General features: G+C 50.7%; 11 protein-coding genes across 11 annotated transcripts; 6 read left to right on the forward strand and 5 right to left on the reverse strand.

The window, feature by feature from the left end:
• Positions 1-31: 31 nt before the first annotated feature.
• On the reverse strand, positions 32-1,660 carry IAR55_005020 (uncharacterized protein; the record flags this gene model as incomplete). Its single annotated transcript, XM_066948114.1, has 10 exons — positions 32-52; positions 108-348; positions 474-624; positions 692-921; positions 985-1,033; positions 1,099-1,181; positions 1,250-1,339; positions 1,405-1,451; positions 1,509-1,600; positions 1,651-1,660. 10 exons carry the CDS (start codon positions 1,658-1,660, stop codon positions 32-34), a joined length of 1,014 nt encoding a protein of 337 aa, XP_066801573.1.
• A 259-nt stretch (positions 1,661-1,919) lies between these two features.
• On the forward strand, positions 1,920-3,643 carry IAR55_005021 (uncharacterized protein; the record flags this gene model as incomplete). The annotated part of the gene is made up of 7 exons (XM_066948115.1): positions 1,920-2,040; positions 2,116-2,555; positions 2,651-2,784; positions 2,846-2,961; positions 3,022-3,100; positions 3,151-3,283; positions 3,347-3,643. 7 exons carry the CDS (start codon positions 1,920-1,922, stop codon positions 3,641-3,643), a joined length of 1,320 nt encoding a protein of 439 aa, XP_066801574.1.
• Positions 3,644-4,010: 367 nt separating this feature from the next.
• Positions 4,011-5,835, forward strand: IAR55_005022 (uncharacterized protein; the record flags this gene model as incomplete). The annotated part of the gene is made up of 7 exons (XM_066948116.1): positions 4,011-4,046; positions 4,167-4,266; positions 4,388-4,509; positions 4,586-4,745; positions 4,814-5,558; positions 5,619-5,720; positions 5,784-5,835. The coding sequence occupies 7 exons, from the start codon at positions 4,011-4,013 to the stop codon at positions 5,833-5,835; spliced, it is 1,317 nt and encodes a 438-aa protein (XP_066801575.1).
• Positions 5,836-5,939: 104 nt separating this feature from the next.
• Positions 5,940-8,006, reverse strand: IAR55_005023 (homoserine O-acetyltransferase; the record flags this gene model as incomplete). The annotated part of the gene is made up of 5 exons (XM_066948117.1): positions 5,940-6,470; positions 6,541-6,698; positions 6,778-6,858; positions 6,930-7,518; positions 7,596-8,006. 5 exons carry the CDS (start codon positions 8,004-8,006, stop codon positions 5,940-5,942), a joined length of 1,770 nt encoding a protein of 589 aa, XP_066801576.1.
• A 366-nt stretch (positions 8,007-8,372) lies between these two features.
• IAR55_005024 (V-type proton ATPase catalytic subunit A) lies at positions 8,373-10,992 on the reverse strand (the record flags this gene model as incomplete). The annotated part of the gene is made up of 14 exons (XM_066948118.1): positions 8,373-8,519; positions 8,573-8,716; positions 8,773-9,450; positions 9,497-9,519; positions 9,581-9,650; positions 9,706-9,721; positions 9,781-9,977; positions 10,040-10,245; positions 10,302-10,360; positions 10,424-10,445; positions 10,502-10,621; positions 10,688-10,776; positions 10,834-10,877; positions 10,963-10,992. The coding sequence occupies 14 exons, from the start codon at positions 10,990-10,992 to the stop codon at positions 8,373-8,375; spliced, it is 1,845 nt and encodes a 614-aa protein (XP_066801577.1).
• Positions 10,993-11,474: 482 nt separating this feature from the next.
• IAR55_005025 (uncharacterized protein) lies at positions 11,475-13,500 on the forward strand (the record flags this gene model as incomplete). Its single annotated transcript, XM_066948119.1, has 7 exons — positions 11,475-11,561; positions 11,621-11,690; positions 11,765-12,374; positions 12,428-12,490; positions 12,545-12,842; positions 12,913-13,075; positions 13,136-13,500. The coding sequence occupies 7 exons, from the start codon at positions 11,475-11,477 to the stop codon at positions 13,498-13,500; spliced, it is 1,656 nt and encodes a 551-aa protein (XP_066801578.1).
• A 1,044-nt stretch (positions 13,501-14,544) lies between these two features.
• IAR55_005026 (uncharacterized protein) lies at positions 14,545-16,100 on the forward strand (the record flags this gene model as incomplete). Its single annotated transcript, XM_066948120.1, has 6 exons — positions 14,545-14,653; positions 14,788-14,925; positions 15,036-15,216; positions 15,311-15,442; positions 15,512-15,614; positions 15,693-16,100. 6 exons carry the CDS (start codon positions 14,545-14,547, stop codon positions 16,098-16,100), a joined length of 1,071 nt encoding a protein of 356 aa, XP_066801579.1.
• Positions 16,101-16,333: 233 nt separating this feature from the next.
• Positions 16,334-17,079, reverse strand: IAR55_005027 (mitochondrial import inner membrane translocase subunit TIM13; the record flags this gene model as incomplete). The annotated part of the gene is made up of 5 exons (XM_066948121.1): positions 16,334-16,444; positions 16,613-16,666; positions 16,727-16,774; positions 16,908-16,954; positions 17,034-17,079. The coding sequence occupies 5 exons, from the start codon at positions 17,077-17,079 to the stop codon at positions 16,334-16,336; spliced, it is 306 nt and encodes a 101-aa protein (XP_066801580.1).
• A 295-nt stretch (positions 17,080-17,374) lies between these two features.
• IAR55_005028 (uncharacterized protein) lies at positions 17,375-19,574 on the forward strand (the record flags this gene model as incomplete). The annotated part of the gene is made up of 5 exons (XM_066948122.1): positions 17,375-17,524; positions 17,613-18,470; positions 18,555-19,020; positions 19,088-19,347; positions 19,431-19,574. The coding sequence occupies 5 exons, from the start codon at positions 17,375-17,377 to the stop codon at positions 19,572-19,574; spliced, it is 1,878 nt and encodes a 625-aa protein (XP_066801581.1).
• Positions 19,575-20,156: 582 nt separating this feature from the next.
• On the forward strand, positions 20,157-21,168 carry IAR55_005029 (40S ribosomal eS27 domain-containing protein; the record flags this gene model as incomplete). Its single annotated transcript, XM_066948123.1, has 4 exons — positions 20,157-20,159; positions 20,417-20,748; positions 20,965-21,059; positions 21,143-21,168. The coding sequence occupies 4 exons, from the start codon at positions 20,157-20,159 to the stop codon at positions 21,166-21,168; spliced, it is 456 nt and encodes a 151-aa protein (XP_066801582.1).
• Positions 21,169-21,809: 641 nt separating this feature from the next.
• On the reverse strand, positions 21,810-24,690 carry IAR55_005030 (UV damage endonuclease UvdE; the record flags this gene model as incomplete). Its single annotated transcript, XM_066948124.1, has 11 exons — positions 21,810-22,314; positions 22,435-22,524; positions 22,586-22,617; positions 22,675-22,896; positions 22,961-23,029; positions 23,087-23,204; positions 23,267-23,379; positions 23,440-23,590; positions 23,647-23,663; positions 23,745-23,908; positions 23,970-24,690. 11 exons carry the CDS (start codon positions 24,688-24,690, stop codon positions 21,810-21,812), a joined length of 2,202 nt encoding a protein of 733 aa, XP_066801583.1.
• Between the last annotated feature and the right edge of the window lie 1,233 nt (positions 24,691-25,923).

Below are 25,923 nucleotides of genomic sequence, written 5' to 3' on the forward strand. Positions count from 1 at the left end.
TGTTTATCTACTTGCATGCACTATGTACCTCTCATTGTGCTTTTGCTTTCGGCTAACGCACATGTCAGCACTTGTTGAGATCGGTTGGCAGCTGATCGACAACTCACCTTGCAGTCTTCCATAACAGTGTCCTTTACCAGGACGAGCACTCTCCCTTGGTCTTCAGGCCTGGAAACCGCATTATCGTGCTCGTAGCTCGCGCCGATCGCCAACTTCGATCCGTCGGGACTGAAAGCAAGAGCAGAGATGGCGGTGGGATATTTCGGATAGAGCTTCATTCGCTTCTTCGCATTGTGGTCCCAGATTGAGATGAATCCGTCTGAACCTCCAGATGCAAATGTGTTATGGCTGTGTACATCAGACGACATTTGTGAGCGATGTCGATCTCACAGCTCCAGAATGTGAAGCAGAAGGAAGGGGGATCTCGGGAGTTGCGAGACAATGATATGCGGTGGAAGGTGAAGATCACTTACATAGGGTGGTAGGCTAAAGCATTGATGGGGTAGACGCAATCCACACCTTCGACAGTCTGCCTATGTGCTCTGAAAGCGTATTTCGATCCTTGATCGGCTGGGTCAAAGTACTCGACAGCAATGCGACCTTCGATAGATCCTGATGCCCAACCTAGATCATAGTAGTATATCACAGGTCAATGGCAGTTGTGCCAATCGCAGATATTACAGACACTCACCTTTTCCATCTGCCATAACGGCAACGCTTCTCGTCAAGAATTTCAGAGCGCTCTCCCTCTCTTGAGCAGGTGAGATCTGACCATCCGCAGCGGCAAGCTTGCCGACATCGTAGACGAAGACATGTCGATGGGCCATGGAGACGAGGAGACGTGAGGAAGTAGGTGCGTAGGAGAGATTGTACGCTCGGGAAGGAAGGGGTTGGGTAGATCGTAGTGGTATATCGGCATTTCTTCATTCAAATTGATAAGTCAGCACAGAATGAGCGATGGACCGGATGGAAGGAAGGACATACGGGTCCCATACTTTGAGAGTTGAATCCCATGAGGTTGAAATGAGGACGTCTGTGTACGAAACAGTGCGGATTAGCTGTACTGCCGCTTGTCTTTCGCTATACGTATACACGCACTGTATTCTGCACACCAGACAATACTGGAGATAGCATCATCGTGCTTTCCCAACACGCGACATTGCCCGGTCTCGAAATCCCATCTGCACAGTTCACAACGAGACATCAGCAACGCAAGAGTGATACGGACAGCAGACAGTTTCGGACGCACTGTCGCACTCGTTTATCGAGGCCACCTGAGAAGGCGACGGTGGATGAATATCCGAAACAAGCTGTGAGGACGGCAGCAGGATGCGAGAAGCTAGACCATCAAGGGATCAGACATGTATCTTTTGTATGAAGTAGGCCGGCAGGGAAGCTACTTACACAGCGGGTGGCTGAGGAGGTGCCACGAGGTGATGCAGTTGTATTGACTATGACGAACCTATCAGCACTGTTCGTACCCTCATCCATGAGTCCAGTGGACTGACCCCGTCCCAGCTGGATATCAACAACCTCGTAGAGTCGGGAGAGAAGCAGATGGAGGATATGCCGTCTGCCGGCGGTTGTAACGCAAGATCACCTGAGAGAAACGGATCAGCATTAGTCTTCTCGCTGGATGAGGACACCCACCTGTTGACATTGTGCTTTCCTCTATTTTGTTAGAAGGTCTTCAATGAGATGCAAAGGAGGAAGAGAGCAAGAATGAGTCGTTCGAATGTCGGAGAGGGAAGCCAGGTTCCTGATGAATTTCCCAACCTCCACGCGTTTTGATGTTTTGTCCGTTGATGGATTTACATCCCCATCGTGTGTAAACATCGATAGCTCATGGGTCGTTAAAACCTCTTGGTACGATCGCACTGTGAAGACTTTCCGCTGTGACCTCTGGAGACGCCATCAGCATGTACGGCTACGAACCAAGAGATAAGTCCGGTCCCATGGATCTCGATCCGCCAAACTACGACACCTCTCGACTTGACGCCTATAATCTTCCGCTGCGAGACGATGGTCCAGCAAGAAAGCGTAAGCTGTCGACTACATTGCCTTCTGAACAAGACTATATACTGACCATGCTGACAAATGGCATCGCTTATATAGGACTGCATAGCGAAGTAGATCCTCACGTCCCATTCCAAGCTCTACCGTCTCCCGGTTTTGCACATTTCAACCATGCTCAAAATACCGCTCCGTTGTTACTAGCAGCTCTCAACACGCCCAAGAGAGCACCGGCCTACGATCCCTCGCAATGGTTCAGCTCTATACCGAGAACGCCTGCGGCTTCACATCTGATGACTCAGGAAGTAGATATGGACAGTCCGGCGAGACAATCACAAGCGTCCTCTTCTACACCTGTCCCCTTGGAGAAGAAGGAGCCTGAGGTGATGGCAAAAAGCGAAAGTGTTGTTCAGATAGATAAAGACGACGAGAAGGAGAATGAGAAGGAACAACCGAGAAAGTTTGCAAAAGGCGCAGTGACTAGGACGAATCGGAAACGACAACAGGCGAAGAAAGGACGGGAACAGAAAAGTGAAGGCGAGGTGAGTTGAGAGCTATCGACTCTCCTCCGAGGCCAAGTGCAATTGGCCTTTGCACCGTCTCGTAGAGGTTTGGTGCTGACATACATCGTCTACAGGACAATGGCGCTCCCGTGCGACATAGCGATTCAGTGGCAAGACCTTCTACCTGGTCGAAGGCAGAGCACCATTATAATGTCCACATGAACGGTCCAGCTCTCAGACATTCCGAAATACCTGCTTTGCTCTTGGGGTAAGTCTGACCATTGATGAGATATGAGCTCCCAGCACTGACTTGATGTGCGTATATGTAGGTATCTTCAGTTTTTCGTGAACGCATCTATCGTGGCGTTCTGCGTCTATCTTGCAGTGCAATTCATCTTGACTGTGCGGCGAGATGTCAAGGACAAGATGCAAGAATACTCTGTCGGTGAGTGCGCTTTTCATCCGTGGACTTCGGGGGGGCATTTGCACTCACGACCTTCTTCAGAAATACTACAAGAAATTGCGGAGTGCACCAATCTATACTTGACGAATCGATGCGACCCAACGTTACGGGTACCGGCAATGTGAGTGGTCACCGTCTATCAGCACGATCACAGAGCTGACCATCGTATAGGGAAGCACCCTGCAAAGCTTGGGACGCATGTATGAATCGGGATCCAACGATGGTGGGACGAATCAACGTTATTGCGGAGACGTTTGCGGGGGTGATCAATAGCTTTGTAGAGCCGATAAGCTGGAAAACTATGGTCAGTTGACATTCCGACTCGGGGGCACTGGGAACAGGCTGATTTAGGCTGTCTATTCTGCAGAGCTTCACTCTTGTCACCCTCACATTCCTGATCGCCCTGACCAACTCTGCTCTGTTCAATCTCCGAGCTAGAGCGTCGCATCACGATCCGGCTCCTCCTCCTGCACCACAAGGATACTGGCCACCCCACGGTCAATTCATGCCTCAACTCCCACCGCATATCCCTCAAGGACATACGTTACATGGCCTGCATGAGCAAGGACCAGGTCAGGGGATCGGACAAAGTGGCGGTTTTGCAGACGGATCAAAACAGATTGGATGGACGGGAGCGAAAGAGACGAAGAAGAGTTGGTGGTGATTTGTTTGGGATGCCTGCATTGAACATCGTGACTGTTTGTGTGTATGCATCTACGTTGTTGTGGTGGTGATGCCCCTGGTCGAAATGCCAAAGCTGTTTGTTGCCTGTGCTGTAGCTGGATGTGTTGATGATAGCGCCACTGTCACTAGGCACGGACCGGCGCTGAAATGAGCGAGCGGATGGGATGATTGCGTGTCATCTGCGTCAGAGATGATCCTGATCACGATCCAATCCTCACAATAACATCAACAACTTCACCTTCTCAAATCCCCTTTGTCTAGCTTGAAGCACTCGCGTACTTCGACGAAGCGTTCATAACCCACACCACCTGCGCCGTCTTCGCTCCTCCGGACAGACAAGAAGCATAATGTCGCGACTCACCAAACGTCATCCTGACTTGCTAGTGAGTCTCACCGCTCTGTCTTGCCAGCGCGCCGGTATCCTCCTTTGACATCTCATCCAACGACTTCTTGGACCGCACGGTGTTCCAGATCCTCGTTGTGCTTACTTGAGGTCCTTCTAGTGCTGCAATTTCAACCAGGACTTCTCGTGCATAGCTGTGGGCCACAAGAAGGGCTATACTATCCTCAATTGTGACCCATTCGGCAAAGTTCACTCGAAGAGTATGTTCCCTTGTCTATTGAGCTTGACCCGTCATGGTTTCGCGCGCAAGCCCTCCGGTCTGCCCTCCAAAAAGACTCGGAGATCCAGAGAGAGGATGGCTGACGTATAATCCCACGACAGCTGACCAAGGTGCGACCGGTATCGTGGAGATGCTCTTTTGTACTTCTTTGGTAGCGCTTGTCGGAGCAGCCGACACTCAGCCGTCCAACAGTCCTCGCAAATTGCAGATCGTCAACACCAAGGTGAGTTCATCATCTCTCGGGATAAGTATGCATGCGACCCTATTGCTCGAATGCTAATTTGACTAAACTGCCCCAGCGCCAATCCACCATTTGCGAGCTTATCTTCCCAACCTCGGTCTTGGCAGTGAAGATGAACCGGAAACGATTGATTGTTGTTCTCGAATCTGAGATCTATATCTACGACATCTCAACCATGAAGCTACTGCATACTATCGAGACTGGGCCAAATCCGAACGGTATGCGTGCTCCTTGTCACTCGCTCTCACCCGTGCCGAAATTCGCTTAACACACTTACTCACCTCAGCCGTCTGTGCCCTATCATCCTCCTCTGAGCATTCGTACCTTGCTTATCCTTCCCCTGCCCCATCTGCATCTTCTACTCCGCTATCATCCAGTGCTGTCCCAGCTCCTCCACCTGCTCCAACAACAGGCGACGTTCTTCTCTTCGACACCATCTCATTATCCGCTCTCAACGTGATTCAAGCCCATAAAACTCCCATCGCGGCACTCGCTCTCAATTCCACCGGAACAATGCTGGCCACCGCCTCAGACAAGGGAACCGTCGTCCGTGTGTTCAGCGTACCCGATGCTAAGAAGCTCTGGCAGTTCAGAAGAGGAACGCAGAGTGCTCGAATCTTCAGCATAAACTTCAATCTGATGAGTACTCTTCTTGCTGTCTCTTCGGACTCGAGCACAATACACATCTACCGACTTGCCAATTCGCCAAAATCAAAAGGAGGGCCTTCATCAGATACGATCGATGGTATTCCGGAAGGATCTTCGTCTTTGGTAGAAGGAGCGAGAAGTCCAACACCCTCCGAAGCACCTTCGTCCAATTCACCACCCCTGTCAGCGGCCAAGTTGGCCGAATCTCAATCTGCTACCTCGTCATTGCGAAGACGGTCTTATCATATTGGCAAATCGTTCGTTGGCGGTGTTGGGGGGTATTTGCCGAGAAGCGTGTCGGAGATGTGGGAACCTCAGAGGGATTTTGCGTTCATCAAATTGCGAGGAAACCACGGTGGAAGGACAGTCGTGGCGATGAGCGGGTGAGTGTTTCTCTCTCAACAGATGTAATAGATGTTTGACTGACGATCTTGGCTGAACAGAACTGTACCTCAAGTCATGGTGATCAGCGCCGAAGGCTTGTTCCAGGCGTATAATATCGATCTGGAGAACGGAGGAGAATGTTCACTGATGAAGGAGTTTTCGTGAGTGCAGCCCACCCATACAATGCATCATGAACACGCTGCTGACTGGAAATTATCAATCAGACTACTTGGCAGCGACGATTCGGGTGGCGCCGGATCGTTGAACGGGGTGTAATTGTCATCCTCGTTATTGCGTTTCCTACGTCTTGTAAACTTATTCCCGTTATCGTACATCCTCGATCGATGTACATACGTGATTCAACCTGTAGCAAGCTCAAACTAATGCAAGAATCCTCTGATGGCTCCTCCGACGTTCTGCACGTCCAACAGGAAGGTATCGTGACCCCATACACCACCCAATTCGTAGTAAGTGACATTTGCGTTTCCTGCCAATTTCAACGCATCTGCCAGTTCTCTCTGCTGTTCTACTGGGAAAAGGACGTCGGACTGAACACCCAACACGAGAGCAGGCATACCTTTCAGTCGTTGTAAACCTTGGGCCAATTCGGACAGATGAGGTGATTTGGAAGTAGGGATAAATCGTTCCAATTTTCTCTTGGTCTCTTTTTCTGAGCTCGATTTGGCTTCAACATTTTCTCGTTCTGCAGTGAGGTCTTCGACCCGTCGCGGGGAGGAGACCGAGATGTTTGTTGGGTCCGTAGGATATGGGAATGGTGGAAGATTGGGATAAGCGGTGTTGTATCGCTTTGCCAGAGAAGTGAGAGCTGGCGCTGTCATGTCGAAGAGATCCATGGCTTTCGAAAGGTAGATCATCGAGTTGGCGTCGTAGGTGAGACAGAAACGTTCTCCCTAGACGAACAGAAACTCAGAGTCAGCCTGACGACCGTTCTGGAAAACCAGAGCTAAAAACGAGACTCACCTGGTGATCGAGATATGTCTCAATGAGGAAATCGGGACTGAGACGAGGTACACCCGGGTTGCCAGCTTCGTCCAGTTGAGCCTCTTGCTCTGAAATCATCTGACGCCCGAATCGTTGTTCCCATTCCGGCCCGGATCGATAAGTAATGGTTGCGATCTCTGCGAATCGACGAAGAGTGAGGCTCAACAGATCAGCTGATGTCGTGGACAAGGCATCCACTCTTTAGCTGACACTCACGCCTTGCGAGCTTCATGCCATTGTGAGGGGGTACGCCGTCGTAGTAAAATCCTCTGTTCCAGTTGGGATCGGCCATCAGGACTGATCGTCAAATCAGATCAGTCAGCTCATGTTCGGCTAACATCAACAACCAGCCAGCAATTCGCACTCACCACTCCTCTGAGCATATCTCATACCGACCCCATTCAGTCCACTTCTCCCACTCGCCGATATACTCGCTACTCTGCCCACCCTTTCCGGGGCGATATATGCCAGACTGAGACTCTGCATTCCACCCATACTTGCTCCCACACTAGCATATAGCTTGTCTATACCCAGATGATCCAACAGATCCAGTTGACCTCTTGTCATATCGTGGATACTCAACAGGGGGAATCGTGTTGCCCATCTGGTCTCTCCGTCTCCAGGAGGGTAAGGACTACTAGGACCTGTGGAACCGAAACATCCTCCGAGGACATTCGTGCAGATCACATAGAATTTATCTGTATCGATGGATTTTCCTGGTCCGACGAAATCTTCCCACCAACCAGGTTTTGATGAGGTCGAAGAGGAGACTTCGTTGCCGTTGGAAGCGACGTGGGAAGAAGCTGAGAGTCCTGTATGGAGTAAGATGGCGTTGGACCGGTTGGAGTTGAGAGTGCCCCATGTTTCGTAAGCTATTTGAAAGGAGGGTAGTGGCTGTGGAGAGTAGAGCAGTGGAAGGGCTCGAGTCGAATGGAAGTGGAGTGTTGCAGGAGGAGGCTTGAGACAACAACGAATGACAACCGGTTCAGCTCTTGACGTCCCCAGGACCTGCATGAGTCATTCAGCGCACTCACCACATAACAGGCTTCGGCCTCTTCTTTACCCTCCTTCACGGGCGGTCTACCTTCTAATCTCTCTTCATCCTTCCTGATCTCCTCGTCCCTCCTCCTAATCTCCTCCACCTCCCTCTCCCGCTTTGTCATCTCCCTTTCTTTACCTTTCCCTCCTCCCCCCCATGATCTCGCAGACGGAGCGGGTTGCGGTTGACTCTGCAACCCGAACCCTCCAGGACTGAAAGCGGGCTTACGTCGTGGTGGGATTTGAGGAGAGACGGGGGGAGTGAATGAAGGTGTGTGGGTTGAAGGACCGGGTGACGGCTGATGATAAGCGGCAAGGTGGGGTTTGGGTGGTTTCCACTTGGGTAGAGAAGCGGGCTTGGATGATGGGAGTTGTACGGAACGGGGCAATGTGGCTCGAGGTGGCATCGCTGTGTCTTGTCAGGCTTGTTCTGGCGCTGCTGCTGCTAAGGAAGGTGAGATGGGCAAGAAGAACGGAATGCATCTCATGCTGTAATCAGCTGGTGTCACTTGTACATTCACGCCGTGACTACCTACAGTGCTGAGTACATGTCTGGAATAAACTCAAGACGCTGCTGATATTTCGGAATCGAGACGTCATGATCCGAGCACGCCATCGACTTTCAAAAAGGCGGCGACCCCCGCTAAACAGTCTTTGTTGAACCACCGACGGACAAGGTCGACCTTATTAACTATGTGTCGCAGACGCGGATGCAAGCGATACATTCCACACAGTCTAGCAGATTCAGGTCATTTACAACTCCCCGTCACCCTCTACTCTTGCAGCCTTCGGAAAGTCTCGCCAATCTCATTGTATAAAACATCGAACTTGCCCTTGATGTCTTCCTCGCTCTGGGTGTTGGGTGACTCGAACTTCATCTGAGAGAGCTTGTACATGATGTCGGCCGCACCGTCTCGGATCTGCAGTCCATTTGTCAGCTCTGTCGATAGTGCACAGGGCGGATGCAGCTCACCTTGGCAAATGTCATGTCACTGGTCTCGACGGCTCGTTGTGAGTTGTCGTAAAAGGCAACAAAGTTTCGCAGCATGCCAGAGGTCTTGTAGAAGGGACAGTATCGGTCGTACTCTGAGATACCGTTTTGTTGAAGGAAATCATCCTGTGACGAATACACCATGATCAGTCAACCGTCTTCAGCGACAATACCTGACGCACCTTCAACATCCTCGCGACCTCGAGAGTGATCTTGTCACTCTCACCGAGAGCACTCTTTCCAACCAGTTGCACAATTTCCGCCAGATCTTGCTCCTTTTGCAAGATCTCCTTCGCCCTAGTTCGGAGGTCAATGAAACCGGGGTTGTTTTGCTCGTAATGGGGATCGAGGACCTTGAGATATTTGGAGTATGAGACGTTCCAGTCGACTGAAGGGAAATGCTTTCGCTGAGCCAATGCCTTGGACAATCCCCAGAAGACTTGAACGATACCAAGGGTGGCGCTGGTGACGGGATCCGAATAATCACCGCCGGGAGGAGAAACAGCACCGACAATCGAGACAGTACCCTGTCGGTCTGGGGCTCCCAAACAGGTGACCTTACCAGCTCGCTCGTAGAAACTGGCCAACTTAGCACCGAGATAAGCGGGATAACCAGAATCGGCAGGCATTTCGGCGAGACGACCGGAGATCTCTCGTAGAGCCTCAGCCCAACGAGAGGTGGAATCGGCCATCATGGAGACATTTTGTCCTTGGTCTCGGAAGTACTCGGAAAGAGTGATACCGGTATAGATGGACGCCTCACGAGCAGCGACAGGCATGTTGGAGGTGTTGGCGACAAGGGCAGTACGTTTCATGATAGGCTCTTCTCGGCCGTCTCGCTCGAGAGTCAGTTCCGGGAACTACAAACTGTCAGCGGGAAGCTTGTGAGACGATGATCACACTCACATCCGCCAACACTTCAGCCATTTCTACGTGGACTTGGGATCAGCATTTGCAAATTGGTACACCACTGCGCGTTCACAAACTCACCATTACCACGTTCTCCACAACCAACATAAATAATGATGTCTGAGTTGGAGAACTTTGACATTGCTTGACTCTGTAAGAATAGTCAGCTGGTGCCGAGTCTGGCTGTGCAACGCAGGTGAACGTACGATGACGGTTTTACCGCTGTAATCATAGAACTCGATCAGCGGCCGCTTAGGCAGGCAAAAAAAAAACGAACTCACCATCCGAAAGCACCAGGAATGGCAGTAGTACCACCTTGAACACAGGGGAACAAGGCATCTAAGACACGCTGACCAGTGAACAGGGGGTAAGTAGCAGTCTCTTTCTGAGCGACAGGTCGAGGAGCTCGGACAGGCCAGAGTTGCATCATGGTGTGTTGAGTAGTTTTGCCTTGGAACTCGGTCTCGAGCACAACGTCCTATTGGCGGCCGGTTCAGCCCACGAATAGTCCCTTGCACTGAAGCAAAATTCCGAGCTCACCTCAACGGTGTAGCTGCCCTTTTCTGCAATGCGGGTGACGGTACCCATGGCGCGAGGAGGAAGCATAATCTTGTGGTTGTCGACCAGGGAATTTTCGTACACGCTGCCAAAGATGTCACCACCGGAGATGTGGTCTCCAACACGAAACTTCGAGGGGTTGAAGTCCCACTTGATCTCTCTGCTGAGGGAATCGGTGTTGATACCGCCTACGTAGAGCTGATCAGCAAGACCGATCTCCGCGACAGGATCCCGTCAAGCTCACGAGGAATGTAAATGCTTTGAGACTTCTCCTGAATCGACTTGAGCGGTCGTTGGATACCACTACAGTTGATTAAATCAGCTTTATCTTCAATCAGTATGCCAAAGAAGGAAGTGCCGGCGTACTCGTAGATGTTTGTCATCAAACCTGCATTTAGTGATGAGCTCGAGTAAATACATCGCTCAGAAGTGATTGCGGCTTACCAGGACCCAGCTCCACGGACAAGGGCTTTCCCGTTCTCAAGACAGGATCACCAACAGTCACCCCGGACGTCTCCTCGTAGACTTGGATGGTCGCTCGGTCCGCCTCGATACGGATGACCTCTGTCGTCGGGTTGTACGTCAGCTTACTTCACCGCCGCTTTGATACACATGCCAAGCTCTACTCACCTCCAACCAGCTCATCGTGGCCGACTCGAACAAGTTCGTACATCGCACAACCTCGCATGTTCTCACCAATGACAACTGGACCGGATACGCTATGTTTTGGTGTATCAGATTTATGTTATGGCCAGTCGTTGGAATCTTCAGCTCACGAGAATACGGAACCGAACATCCTCTCTCGCTCTTCATCTCGGACCTGTACAGGGGAATGGATCGCAAATGAGCTGTGCTTCTACCACCTGCGATCTTCGTATACCGTCTGTTCAATATTGGTGACTCGCCTTGGGAAGATCCCGCTTTGCTCTGTCCATTGCTCCCGCCTGTAGAGGTACACCATGTCAGTCATCGACATCGTGCGTCATGATCGGAGTGAGAGGAGCTTTACATACCATCTTGATGGGTTATTTTGCTTTCAAATGGAGGTATCTGCGTGAGGTCTCGATACTGTCTAACCCCCTTCAAGGCAGTACTGATCGTAATATGAGGTATGCGCGATGATAAAGGAAAGGGATTGACGAATGGATGATGATGATGATATGCCAGAGGTTGTCTGCTGAGAGTGAGAGTGGTGAGCGTTCTCCCCGGTCAAGTGCGGGTCCGTCATTGATAACGTCGACATTCGCAATAAATTTATCACACGTCATGGGTCACCAGCCTCCACTCCGCATGGGCCACCCACCGGCACTTCCGTCGCAGAGAGATAATAAGTTAGATGGTCCACATGCTGTATCTATTTCCATTCACTTCATCTGTCTTCTGCTTGTTGTAGGTACCCAACGCATCTCATCTCAAGATGACCGCCAAGTATCCAGCCAGAGAGCACACTGTGAAGCTCATCGACGAGCTCGCCAAAGTGATTCCCGAAAGTGACCGGGGCAAGGTAAGCAAGCTCTGACGTCGGCATTGACTACTAGGCAGCTGATTTCTGAAATGCTGCAGACACATGGCATATTCCTTCAAGGATCTCCCACGCTCTTCAGAGATGACACGGATCGAGAAATGCTGTTTCGTGCGTGTTATCCAGATCTTGTTCCGATGCATTCGTTTCTGACGTGGACAAGGCTGACTTACTCCCATTCGCAGACCAAGAAGCAAACTTCAACTATCTGACCGGTGTTATCCAGGCTTCCTGCTCCGTAGCGATTTTCTTCTCCTTATCGAGCGACGCCTCCACTTCACACGTTGAGCATCACCTTTTTATCCCAGCTGCCGATCCAGCAGAGACAATGTGGTCGGTCCCACCTCCCACTTTGGCCGAGGCACAAGCCAAATATGACTCGGACAAGATCGACTACACATCAGCTATCCCGTCTTTCCTAGACTCAGCGGTCAAGTCATTCGGCGGTTCTGTAATTATGCACACCCTTCCTGAGACGATGGACTACCCCGCTCTGCCAGAAACTTTGCTGGCAGCGAGCTCTATCGACAGGAATACGAATTATCTGTTCGAGGCTCTTCATATCGCCCGATTGACGAAAGACGAGTCCGAAATCGCTCTGATACGAGAAGCGAACCGAATCTCTTCTGCTGCCCACGAGGTCGTGATGCGTGAGCTAGGAAGTTTTGCTCGGCAACGCGAAGGAGGAGGTCTCAGCAAGGGAGAAAGGACCGGAAAGGAGGCTTTGAGGCAGTGGGAGATCGAGTCGGAAGACGATGCTGAGGCGGTCTTTGTGGCTGCTTGTAGACGGCTGGGGTGAGGAGTCTTTTCCGCTCTCACTTGATTTCAAAGCACTGATCGTCCTGTAGAGCTCAACAAGCATATCTGCCAATTGTGGCGAGCGGTACAAGAGCAAGCACTCTGCACTATGTGTGAGCTGATGCTCAGATTGTACCCGTCTCTTGTCGAGCTGACTTTCCTCCAAGGTGCAACGATCGTCTGTTCCCTTCCACTGCTGTTCCTCGTCAGCCTGGCGACACGTCCTTCATCCCGTCCCCGCTCGTTCGAGGATGTTGTGGTACTCTTGCCCCACCTCATTCCCACGAAATAGAACCCACCGCATTCCACGACAAGGCTTTCTTTCCACAAGTCCTGCTGATTGATGCAGGATGTGAGTGGCAAGGCTATGCTTCGGATATTACCAGAACTATCCCGGTCGGCAACGGAGGCAAATATACCAAGGAGGGTGGGGAAATCTATGAGCTTGTCTTGAGAATGCAGAAGGTGAGCCTTTATTCGTTTAAGAAGTGTCTGCAATCCAAGAGGCAGCTGGCCTAATCCCATTGTCCGGTAGGAATGCGAGGCCTTAATCAAACCAGGCGTTCACTGGGATACCATACATCTTCACGGACACAAAGTTTTAATCGACGGTTTCCTCACGTTAGGCATCTTCAAGGGCGATGCAGAGGCCATCTTACAGTCTGGAGTTTCGGCAGGATTCTTCCCTCACGGCTTGGGTAAGTTCCCTTGTGGCAGATTATTAGGTGGATCTCCGCTCTAAACAACCTCACCTTCAGGACATTCACTGGGTCTCGATGTCCACGATTCGCGTCAATATCTCAAATCCACTTTCTTGTCTCTTCCACTCAGCTCCACATCGACACCTTCCAAACTGTATACATATTTGCGTATACGCCAACCGTTGTTGCTTAACATGATTTTGACCGTTGAGCCAGGTTGTTATTTCGCGCCTCAACTGTTGGAGGAGCACGGCGTGTGGACCAACGAGTATGTGGTGACGGAGGTCCTGAAGCGATACGTGAATGTCGGAGGAGTACGGATCGAGGATGTGGTGGTTGTACGGGAGAACGGTGTCGAGAATCTGACGACCATTGGGAGGGAGAGGGACTATGTTGAGGCGATTTGTGCGGGAGAGTTGTAATCACCAATATAGTTCTTCAATAGAGGCCCTCAGCAGCGTACACATAAACGTCCAGGAGACTAGGCAAAACAGTCGTAAGATCCGTCTCAAGAGCCTCTGGCAAACTGCTGAGTGAGAGCGTTTCACACTTTTGTGCCTAAGATACAGTATTCTGCCAACATTTTTTTCCTCTGCCGCCGCCCAGAGACTGACACGTTACGACGCTCGGGCGGTCACTGGCCAAAAGAACCTGCACACACAGTCTGACAAATGGTCTGTCTCTGACATCTCGCTCGACAGCATAATTTTTGTGAGTGTCAGTGGTAGGGTCATTCACGAGATGGTCGAGACGACAGAATCCTCCGCTGGATTGGAATTCGAGTGGAATCGATATGACCATGCTTGCATATGGTTCAACATCGGATTTTCGAGGTTGCCGAGACAAAGTTGCCTCCAATCTCACCTGAACATTCACCATCGATGAGGTCCTTACGAGTTGTCCTTTGTATACTGTAAGTTAACTTACTGCTGTCTTACACCATCGCGGATCGTCTTTTGTCATTGTCATGGATGTGAAGAAAGGCGTCAAGTTTTACGAGCTTGAGACTCAAGCTCTTCTTGGGCCTCTTTCTTATCAACCGTTGCTCTCTGTTGATACATCCTTCAGCCAGACGGATGGCTCGTGTCATTGATAGTTGGGATACAGTAGGCCTTCGCACTTGCGCACCGACATTGCGAAAGCTATTCGTTTTTCTTCTTGGAGAAATATCCGACATCCATCCCTACAATTGCCGATCTTCTCATTCTTCACCCCCTCAATCGGTCACCTAACGCTCATGGGTGTAGGCAATCCCTAGTACTGCTTCATATGCGTGGTCAAAGAGCATAGAAACGGGCCTCAAAGGAGCGGAACATTATCGCTGCCACTCACATCGCGCTTTGGTATCACGTGACTTTGACAAAAGTTAGAACTTCCACTCACCTCGCTCTTCTCCTTCATGATAAATATTTGAATAACGTCCTTCGTCAATGTAAATACGTTCACAGTACAAACCGCCATCCGATATGCCTGCCCCTACATCGACAGCGAGGAAAGGCAAGTCTCGTGCCCAGCCCGACGGCGAAGAGAGGGTACAAGCCGCGATCCCGCTCGGTAAACAGCTCGCTCATACGGGTATGTCCACGGCTGTTCATCTGTTATCCTACTCAGCTTTTCCCTCATTAAAGACCGTAATCTCATTACCGCATGACTTCGCGAGAGTCTTTGTATTCACATCCCGGGACTAACAATCGGTGCTTGGATAATAGATAAGAAAGTCCGAGACCGAGCCGTCGCGAGTCTGATCGCGTTCCTCTCACAAGGGGGTGATACCGAGGGAGAATCAAGCAACTATGTGAGATTGAGTGACGCGGAAATGGCAAAGCTCTGGAAGGGATTGTTCTACTGTAAGCGGAATGGTTCTTCAACTCGCAGACGCCCACAGCAGATCTGCAATCTCCCAAATCTCGTTTGTTGTCATGTGGTCAATTGACTGACGACTCAACTCTACGTCCAGGTTTCTGGATGTCGGACAAACCTCTCGTTCAACAGGCCCTCGCAGCAGACCTCGCCGAGCTTCTCCTCCAAATCAAGCCCCGAGGCGAGAGTGCGACAGATAGGTTCGAAGCGGGTCTGGCATTCTTGGAAGGGTTTTGGGATGCGATCGTTCGTGAATGGGCCGGTCTTGATAGATTACGGTGAGTCGGACTGTTCTGGCTAGGTTGACATCTCGAAGCTGTGATATCGGGAATCTCCATTGAATAATATAGCTGATGGGTTGAATCGATGCAGGATGGACAAGTTTTACCTCTTTATCAGAAGATATGTCAATGCGACTTTCAGATTATTGGCCAGGGAGAAATGGGACAAACGAGCGATAGAGGCTGTCAACAAGATCTTGATCAAGAAAGGCGGACCAATGACGTGAGTCAGCTCTGACGCTCTTGATCTCCACGGACGAGGGTGTAGCTGATGAGGTTCGATGTGTTACAGCTGGGAAGATCCAAAAGTACCCAGTTCGATCGCCACGCATCTCGCAGATATCTACCTCGATGAGCTGAACAAAGCTCTCGGTCTACCAGAGGTTGACTCGCAGGTGTGTTACGCTGAATTTCAAACTGTCCTGTTCCCTGCGACAAGTGCTTATAATTCAACTTTGTTAATGACGATATAGCCCGCTTGTCCCCTGACTGCGATTCTTCAACCTCACATCCTCCTACTTACCCGTACATCCACATCACACGTCCACACCCGTCTCATGAACTCGGTATTCACGCCCCTTCTCTCGTCCCTTTCGCTCGCGACGGCCACTCCATCGATTGACGAACGACCTTCCAAACGATCCAAGAAAGGGTTGTCAGAACCAATGTACGCACACATCGTCATGCATTCGTGCGTCGGTGACGCAGGCAAGGACGAGAGGGATGGTGCGGACAAGGTCAGGAAGGGGTTGTTGAAAAGTATGTTCTTGGCTGCGGCGGATGGAAAGGCTGGCGAGAGTAACAGGCGAAAGGTCTACACGGTCTGGAGAGAAGAGGGCGGAGATGATGATGATGATGACGACGACGACGACGACGAGTAGGGCATGTGAGGCTTTGGTTGGCATGACACGATTGGTACGGGACAGGTTCGACCTGTGACTGTGTGCGAAAATCATGCTGAGTGGCTAGACGACATACTATCAATGCATGGAGTTGTGATTACATGAATATTTTCCCTCGACAGTCTTGTCCTCTTATCCTCCTTCTCCTGCTCGATCCGCCCACACGTTCCGCGAATCTACCCTTCAATAGCTAGTACTTTTGACTCTTCAGCTTAGAGACCGAGACCGGCAGTTCCTCGCTCCTTCGTTATCCTAGCGACGTATGATCGAGATACTTGATCGAAAGCGGCCATGTAGAGGGTCATACATTGGGAAAGGCAGGACTGGAACAGTGGCACAGGTCAGCGGACGAGAACACCAAGGTGCTGAGACACTAGCGGCAATAAGGGATTCAAGGAGTACGAGAATGACGAGACAATAAATGAGAGGAAACCATCGCATTGAGGTCTCATCTCCTTGGGAGTAAAATTGCGGTGAGACCTATGACATACCTCTTGAGAAGAAGTGAGCGATGTGGAAGGTTTCGTGATACACTTTGCGAAACACTGTACGAATCACGATCAGTGGGCTGTCTTCACATCAACGGCACGTGAATGACCACCCACGTTCTCATTGATCTTGTTGATGAGTTGTTGGGCGTTGGCGATGGCGAGCTAAGGGACCGACAAGCTGTCAGCACCACTGCTTGTCTTGGATGTCGAGCGGAATCGGGTATCGAGCAGAGTATATTTGGTGTTTTTTCTCCGACGATGGGAAGGATGAAGCGAGTCGAGTCGTGTCATTCACCTCTTGTGAGATCTGCTGCTTCATCTGATCCTTTCGAGCGGTCATGTCTGATCGATGACAACCATGATGATCAGCGAGGAACGAAAGACGGAGCGACAGAATACCAGTCAAGCAAGACGGACATACCGGAAGAAGAGGAAGAGGATGAGCCGGAGCCGAAGATTGAGGACATTGTATTGTGTTGTCGGGTCTCTGTGTAGTCTTGGGGAAAGGAGGTCTAGTGCTTGACTTAGTGAACGATAGAGAAGTCGATGATGATAATGATGATGGACAGCGAAAAAGTCGACGTTTCATCAGCGGCGAACGACATTCAAGTCCCGACGGAATCAAAATTTCTGAAGAGGTGCAAGTGGAGGGGGATTCTACTTTTTGTCAAAACCTTCAACCCCGTATACGATTCCATATCGACAGCTGATTGAAGCTCATACTACATCTCTGAAGGGAAGGAGATACACATACTTACCGCCATGCCGCCCAAGAAATCGGTCTTCAGAGCACCGGGTGCTCAGCACTTCCAGCTGGTCCATCGATCTCAGCAAGATCCGTTGATCAATGATCCCGAAGCGAGTCAGAGGGTGTTCAAATCTGTTCAGAGGGGTAATGACGGTGGACGTAAGGTGAGTGTCGGCATACACTCTATCCATCCTTCAAGCTCCACTCGGGCGTGTATGACTACTGACATGTTTGTCTTGCTTTGATCCTCAGGCCGAGATCACCCTTGCTGACCTCGAGAAACAAGTTGATAAATCTGCCATCCGACCCAACGAAGGTGAAGCCGCTCTCTACGGTATCACGTACGATGATTCAGCCTACGACTACATGCAACATCTCAAACCCGTCGGTGCTGGTGGGAGTGCTGCCGCCTCCGAGTCTGTCCTCATCGCTGGACCTCGAGGATCAGGTGTCGCAAAGGGAATGAAGAGCATGTCGAAGGGGAAAGGAAAAGCTCGAGACGACGCCGAAGATATGTTCAACGTCCTCCCTGCAGATGTCTTACCGAGCAAAAACGAGATATCAGTCGATGACGCTCGTGCGCGAGCAGAAGCTATTCCAAGGGAGTTGCAGGGTTTGCAGCCTGATATGGATCCTCATCTAAGACAGGTCTTAGAAGCGTTGGAAGACGACGCGTTCGTGGATGAAGAAGGGGACGAGGAAGGCTGGTTCGACGAGTTGGTCCATGACGGTGAGAGAGATGGCGAAGAAGAAGCTCCTTGGGAGTTCAGAGAATGGGGTCTCGACGAAGAAGGCAATCCCAAAGCTCCCGATAATCAGGGCGAAACGAGAGAAGAAGGAAAAGAGGAGACTTGGGAAGACCGCTTCAAAGCTTTCAAACAACAACAAGCCAATATACCAGAAGAAGAATCTGAAATAGACCCAGAAGAGCGATCGGAGATGGCGGATACGGTCGGATCACTGGCAAGCAACCTCGGCGATATGATGGTGTCGGGGGGGAAGAAGCGAAGAGGAAAGCGGGGACCCAGTGATGCCACGGGAATGAGCATGAGCAGTTCTAGCATGTTCAGGACTCAAGGTTTGAGAGACCTCGACGACCGGTTCGACAAGGTGAGTCGTTGCGACATCGTCACGAAAGCGAGACGTGTGGTCAAAGCGAGAGTCGATAGCTCACAAAGTGTGTCTTGACAATAGATCGAGAGAGACTACGAATACGATGATGATGAAGAGGAGGAATACGAAGACTTCTCAGACGACGATACTGCTTCTGTTGCCGCATCCAACTTCTCTGTCTCCTCTCGGGTGTCACTCATGTCTCATGCGTCTCGCGCAAGCACTGCCGGAGCCCCCGAACTATCTCGAGACGATTTCGACGCCATCATGGATGATTTCCTGGAGAACTACGAAGTCGTCGGGCGAAGACTTCGACCAGCATTGGGAGGTACAGGTCTTAGCGGACCGGAGAAGCTGAGAGTGCTCAGAGCTGCTATCGATGGTGGAGGTGACGGCGAAGAAGGTGAGGAGAACAGAAGAAGAATCTTGGAGATTGAGAGGGAGAATAGGGGCAGCGGGAAAGAGAAAGATAGGAAGGAGAGGAAGGAAGAGAAGGAAAGGGTTGCTCAGGAGGATGAGGCGAAGTGGGACGTCGAGACCATCCTGTGTGAGTACAGCGTCAATTGTTGATTCTGTCTTATCAGAAAAAAAGTTGCTAATATCACTCGCTGCAGCCACATACACAAACACCGAGAACCACCCCGCTGTCATCCGTACGAGAACAGCTGCACAAGCGAAAGCTCGAGCAGAAGCAGCTGCTCGACAAACGGCCGCAGCAGCTGAAGCGGATGGCCACTCGGAGGACGATGACGAGGACGATTCTGGATCTGAGACTGAGCGAGAAGGTGGACCGAGGGTGACCGTTGCTAGACAGAAGGGAGAGACTGCAGAGGAGAGGAAGGCGAGAAAAGCCGGAGTCAAGGCTGAGCGACAGGTGAGCGCGAGGGCAACGTCTTGCTTGATCTAGTCTACGTGTCTTATGACGAGGGACTGATGCGAAATTGCGTTTTTTTCCAGGCCCGACGAGCTGAGAAGAAATCGCACAAGGAGACTTTCTCGACAGAACGTAAGAAACAGCTGGCAAGTCACAAGAAACTGGTCAGCAACGGACGTGCGGCAGACATTGCGGTCGGTTCTCGAGGTGTCGTATCGCTCAAGTAGTCATGCTGTGTTCTGTGTATCGTGTGTGCATGGTCGGGGTGCTTTTCATGATGATCTGGTGCACCGAGTGACAGAGTGCCAGAATACGGTGTTGTTGTATATCCAAGATGGGACTGATTTATGCAAGCTCGTTGATATCGGTGATAAAGTTTTCCCATAATCGGAGATAAGTTTTCTGCTTGGACGGTTAACAAGCGGAACCCATACCAGCTTGTGCCACTCTGGATATTGGCTCGGCGATATGAGATGACCCTTTAATCGATTTTCTGTATGACCAGGGGGAATTCGCCATCGGTTCCCCGTTGTGGGTGGTGGTGTGTGTGTGCGTGTGAGCCAGCGTTGCGGTGGGTACGGTGTGATTGGTGCATGAGAGGGAATTCGCTGTTAGATCGTCTCAATTCAACACTTTCGCAACCTTACCTTGCCACCACGACCGCCGAAAACCCTTCTCATCACATCCTTTTGACACATACTCCTTTTGCAAGACCGTCTTCTCATCAAGAAAACGAACGACATCTTGCATCCATACATATACACTTGCCAAGTGACTAAAAAACCTACCCACTTTTCAAATCAACCAAAATGGTGAGTTACGTCGAATGAAATCGGAACAGGGTCTACAAGGTCGTGTGAAGGAAGGTTTTCCATGGGTGGTCAACGACGATATGGATATGGTCAAGGAGGATGTCTAATATCGAGGTACTGCTGGAGTCGGAGATGGGCGAGATTGCGGGCTGCAGAGACGAAGGGATCGGGATATAGGATGGGTTATGGAGTGGATGGATGGTGGATAGACCAATCGTTGGAGTGATTGGAGTCGCTTGTGCGGCCCTCTTTTCCAGAGGTTCGATCTGCCTCCATCCCTCAACCTACCTTTCATCACTACCTCTCTATTGCCTCATACCGGCCTGCCTGGTACTCGATCGGTCATACGATCTCGCCGCTCACACGCATCATGGACCAAAATCTGTTGGAGCTATTGTCTCGCGGCACATGCATTGAAGAATCATCCCGCTGACCTTTGTTCCTCTCCTCGTCCCATTCAGACTCTCGCCATCGATCTCCTTAACCGACCCGCCGACGTCCAGGCCCGAACTCACAAGCTCAAGAAGGTTGTCCCCGAGCCCAACTCTTTCTTCATGGACGTCAAGTGCCCTGGTTGTTTCGCCATCACGTGAGTGGTTTTTGCTAGCACACTGGTACGAAGTCGCAAGGCAGACCGCGGAGTCGTAGGGTTGGGCTCATCGGAATATGTGGGATATATGCTTACCTTGATATTCTCTTCTCTTGCACCTGATCATCCAATGTCTTGTTTGTAACCACCGATCATCTCGACATCTTCGAACACACAATCACACTATCTGCAATATCACTCAATCGCCACACACAGCACCGTCTTCTCCCACGCCTCTACCGTCGTCCAGTGCCAAGGATGCGCCACCGCTCTTTGCCAACCCACCGGTGGTAAGGCCAAGTTGACCGAGGGTGAGTGCGGTTCTCTCCTCTATACGATCATAAGCTACATCTCGCCCATCGATATATACTGATGCATTCCGTTCAACTCGTAGGCTGCTCTTTCCGACGAAAGAACTAGAGCTGAAATCAAGTAAATCGAGGAGTGGAGCGCGTCGAGTCGGGGAGGACGGACGGATGGGATGGATTGATGGATTTCAGATTCGGTTCTTTTAGCATGCCCTTTTTTCCATGTCACTTTATCATCACGCACTCGAGCCTGGAGGTGTCGTTCGCGGATCTGGCAGTTGTGCGAATCTGACGTTTGTCGATGTGACTCGTCTTGGTACTCGGAGGTCCAGCTTTTGTTGTCGGTGTGAGCGGAGGACGGAGAGTCTGGTTGTGTTGGAGGGAAGGATTGAAATCACACTAGCGAGTGTCAAAAGTGCTTCTCGGCAGGGTCGGAGAGTGATCCTGCGTCATGCGTCCGGTGTACGGACTATCTCCATAACTCAGTTGTGGTCCCGGTCAAGCTCAATCGACCGAGCTGACAGTTGAACTACTGCTGATTCGAATGCCTCAGCGAATCACCACAGTTCCTTGTCTGCTTTTGCTAATTGGATACCTAACAAAGTCCAAGAGCAGTTCTTCTGCCTTTGAACGCCCGGAACAGACCTCAGACCTGGCTGATGGTTTGCCGACACTCTCTTACATATATGTATTACTGATGATGTTCTGTTATCCTCTACTGATTGATCGGCTAACTGTAAGTTACATATTGCGTCAGACTTCTTTCACTTTACTCGCTCTTCCCCTCTTTTTAGCAGCAGGTTTTATACCCTCCTCTTCTTCTACCACAGCCACGTTCTCCTTGTTCTCCTCCAGTCCCTCTTCCACGTGCACTTGCTCTTGCTCTCCTTCTTCCTCTTTCACTACGGTTTTCTTGGCCCCGCTTTGCCTCCCCCTTTTCGTTTTTGCTGGTCCTTTGGAAGTTGACTCCTCTCTCGCTTCAGCTATAACCCCTTCCCCAGCAGCGACCACATCAGATTTCCTTTTCCTGCTCTTTGTCGCCGTCGCCGTCGCCGTCGCCTTCGCTCCCACCGTCCCTTCTTGATGTACCAATCCCTCTTCGCCATCAACTTCCATACCCGCGTCATTTCTCGCTCCAACCGTCTTCTTCCCCTTGATAACGCTTTCGTCGCCAATGTCGCCATCTCCTTCTTTCTCTATGTCGGACAAGTTGATGGGTTCACCATCTGAATCGACTTCACCGGTCTCTTTCGTTTTCCTGCAGAGGAGGAACAAGTCGTCAGCCGTGTATATACAAAGCTTCTTCGCCTTGAGGATGAAGAAGCTTCGTTGCAACCCAAGCAATTTCACACATCTGGACGTGTGAGACCCCACTCACTTCTTCAGACTGCTCTTACGACCCTTCGTATGCATGCCAGGATTGGGGTCCGGTGGCCGCAGATTGTCGTGAATGACATCCTCGAGACCGCTACGACATCATCGCAACGTCAGCCTCCAACCACATAGACTGTCATCAAGGACGAACTTACTATATCCTATAGAGCTCAAACACGGCTTGTTCCTATAAAGATCGTCTTGTCAGTCCGTTGAGGCTGGGGTACGACGAATTCGAACCCACCTTATCTTTCGCTTCGATCATTAGATCCACATCGTCCGGCAAGTCTGGAGGTAAAGTCTTACATCTATCCGCATGTGCTCTTCGCTCCATGACACTTTCGGCTCCGGGACGGGGCTCGGACAGATGTTGCTTCATGGGGATACCTCGTCTTTTCCATATCTCGGCGATTTTGGGTATCAGGACGGAAGGCGGCTTGGAGGAAGGGTAGATCCAGTCGTGGTGCTTCGAGTGGTATGTTGTCAACTTCTCGCCTTCTCGCATTCAAAATGGAAGATGGCACACTGACATAGTCGAAGATTATGGGAATGTCAAGCTCATCGCAGAGAGGGAAGATGTCGTCGACGTTATAGCAGATCTGTTGAAACATCAGCAAGAGTAGTTGCCACAAGTGACGATGGCATCAAGAACTCACCTCGTCGTTTTCGAGAACCAGTCTCTTCTTCACATTTTCGCTGAGACGGGACGTGTAATTCTCCTTGAACCTCGCCAGAGTACTTTCTTTATCTCCATAGATACCGCCCATATGAATGCTACGCCATAGATGCGCTCAGTTCGTAGCCGTATAGCAGCGATCCAAAAGGAGATCACTCACATCATGACTCCTTCAATCCCGATTTCCATCCTGTCCATAATCTCACACTGATAATTCAGCTCTCGGATTGACGCTTCCACCACCCCATCTTTAGGTGACCCAATTTGAGTGAACTAAAGCAGATCATCAGGTACAACTCTGTCGATACAGCCAGCTACCAGGACATGACTAACCTGTCCCGGATGCATAGTCAATCGATGACCATATTGCTTTGCCAGTCTTCCAGCTTCTTTCAGTCCCTCATCTGCGAAGGAAAGGTCGTAGCCGTATTTGGCGTGAGAAGCAAATGGGAACATCTCCGAAGACATGCGCATGAAACGGATTCTGACCCCAGAGATCAGTTGCGTTTCTCTATCCAGTCAGAGGCCACATATTCTCACTTGTTGTCTTCATTCCACTACGTAACCGAAATGCGGCGTCAGCATAGTACATCTAATTGGGGAGCCAGCCGAAGTGAGGGTGCGGAATGGTCACCCACCTGTATCATTGTTTTCAGATCTCTCACGTTCAGCAATGCCAAGCCCTTCGGTAACTCCATCCCCTCTTCCTCTATACTTGCGATCCGACACGTCCTCGAACAGAAGATGCTATCCGGTTTCGTACCTCTCAGCACAGTGTTCAAGCATGCATAACCCAGTCGACCTGTTACCGAAAACAAAATTCTCAGTCAGCAATCGACAGTATTCTCCCCTGCCACACACACCTTTGAATGTGGTAGTCTTCCTCTCCACATCGGGTATATCGTAAACCTTTTTAGGGTACACCTTGGCCTTTCTCTTCTTCTTCACAACCTCATTACCATCTTCATCAAGCTCCGGCTCATCCACTGCTATCCTCGATTTCTTAGGTGTAGGCTTCTTCACCTTCTTAGGTTTCTCCTCCATCGTCTCTGCTGCCTCCTCGTCCTCCCCTCCTGCCTTTATGCCAGCTGTGGCTTTGATTTTGGGCGTGGTCGTCTTCTTCTTTTTCGGGGTAGCCTTTTTCTTGACAGAGGTCTTGACTACACTTTCCGGCTCTGAGAGTTCTGATAAATCAGGCATCTCGAATCCTCCATCTGCTTCTCCCTCTTCTTCATGATCGTGGCCAGGTTCAGTTTCGACATATGAGATATCTTTCTTCGTTGATCGTTTCCGTTGACTCAGCACTCGTTCTGTCGCCGCATCGACCACGGCCTTTGCTTCTTGTTTCTCCATCTCGTCCGCGTCCATCCGTGACGGTGAAGAAGAGATAGGTGTGAGAGACCCTTCTGATCCAGCTGAGGTCTTGGAGATCAACGCCTGAGGAGCTGATGGGATATGTTCAATCGCGTCGACCAGTGTGTGATGCGGTGCGAGGGCGTCCCCATTACTGGCTGAGGTGTGTAGCTCAGCGGTCGTTGGTGCTGCGACTGTGCCCGTGGAGGATCGTGTCTTTCGAGGGGCCATGGTGAGGGTCGGGGTTGAAATTTGGTGAGAACGTCTCAAAAACAAAAGTGGAGACGGTCCGATAAAAGATGTGAGGCGATCGCTTGTTGTTGTCGATCTGATGAGATGGTGAATCGATCGTTTGAAACAAGTAAAAAACATAAGACGGTCGGTGAACAAAGATGGAAAGGAAGAAGCTAACACTGTACTTCAATCTATCCAACAAGACATTGAGCTCCAATGTTGATAAAGTAGTCGCGTAGTCGGCCCTCATCACAGACATCAAAATCTGTCTCTACAAATCCTCTCCTCACCAGTTCATCTACTACCGGCGGCGATCGAGATTGCATCGAAGTACGTCACCAAAGGATGGAGACCCCGCAACTGGAACAGATGTATTACGTAACTCTTTCGACTCTGTATTCAATCTCTGTAAGTTGCGCTGAAAATATGTTTCCACTGTGCCCAGCAGCCGTCGTGAATGTGATATATGTGCGCAAGCGTGATAGCGATGCTTGGGTGAGCAAGGACACAGAGGATGACTAACCCCTGCCAGCGATGTATCGATCATGGCGGCTTCTAAAAAGAGATTCCTGCTCATGTCCGCTCGAGCACGACCAAGCGGTCGGTGCGCATCAATCAGTCGCGCATATTCATGCTCAGTCGGTATGGTACACTGTGTCTCACCCCTGTATCGTATATGAGAGTCGGCAAGGAGACAGAAGACTGCCCATGATGTGCTACCTAAAATCTGTCTTCCTAACCAGGTTGACCGACAGCGCCTTCACGCCTCATTTTCATCTGCACACCTATAAACACCCGCTCCGGTGCTTCACCGACTTGGACTTGAGTAGGACCTTTGAAACTGGATACGCGGCGGCGCAGGTCGCTGTGATCATCTCCTGACTGTACACAAAGTACGCCCTGCCCCGGACTAGGTGGCTCGCGAGGCTCAACTCTTCCTTATCTGATTCCTTCGTCTCGTTCCAAGTCATCCAGATCCAATCGAAGATCGCAACCTTCCCAGTTCACAATGGCTGTTGAGCAGCCAGCAATCGCCAGAAGAGTTCGGGCAGATTCGAGTCAAGACGTGACGGAATTGTCCCCTCTTTGAGCAGCACCAGGAATCTGGCATAGAGCAAAGACTGATTTCCAGTAACTTGCGCGGTCAAACAAAGTTGTACGTTTTGACTTGGATGATAAATCCTGAACGTGATATCAATACTTTTCCGGTTTGGCATTTGCCACTGCTTG

Source organism: Kwoniella newhampshirensis, chromosome 9 (genome assembly GCF_039105145.1).
Source record: "Kwoniella newhampshirensis strain CBS 13917 chromosome 9, whole genome shotgun sequence".
NCBI classification, from domain to species: domain Eukaryota; kingdom Fungi; phylum Basidiomycota; class Tremellomycetes; order Tremellales; family Cryptococcaceae; genus Kwoniella; species Kwoniella newhampshirensis.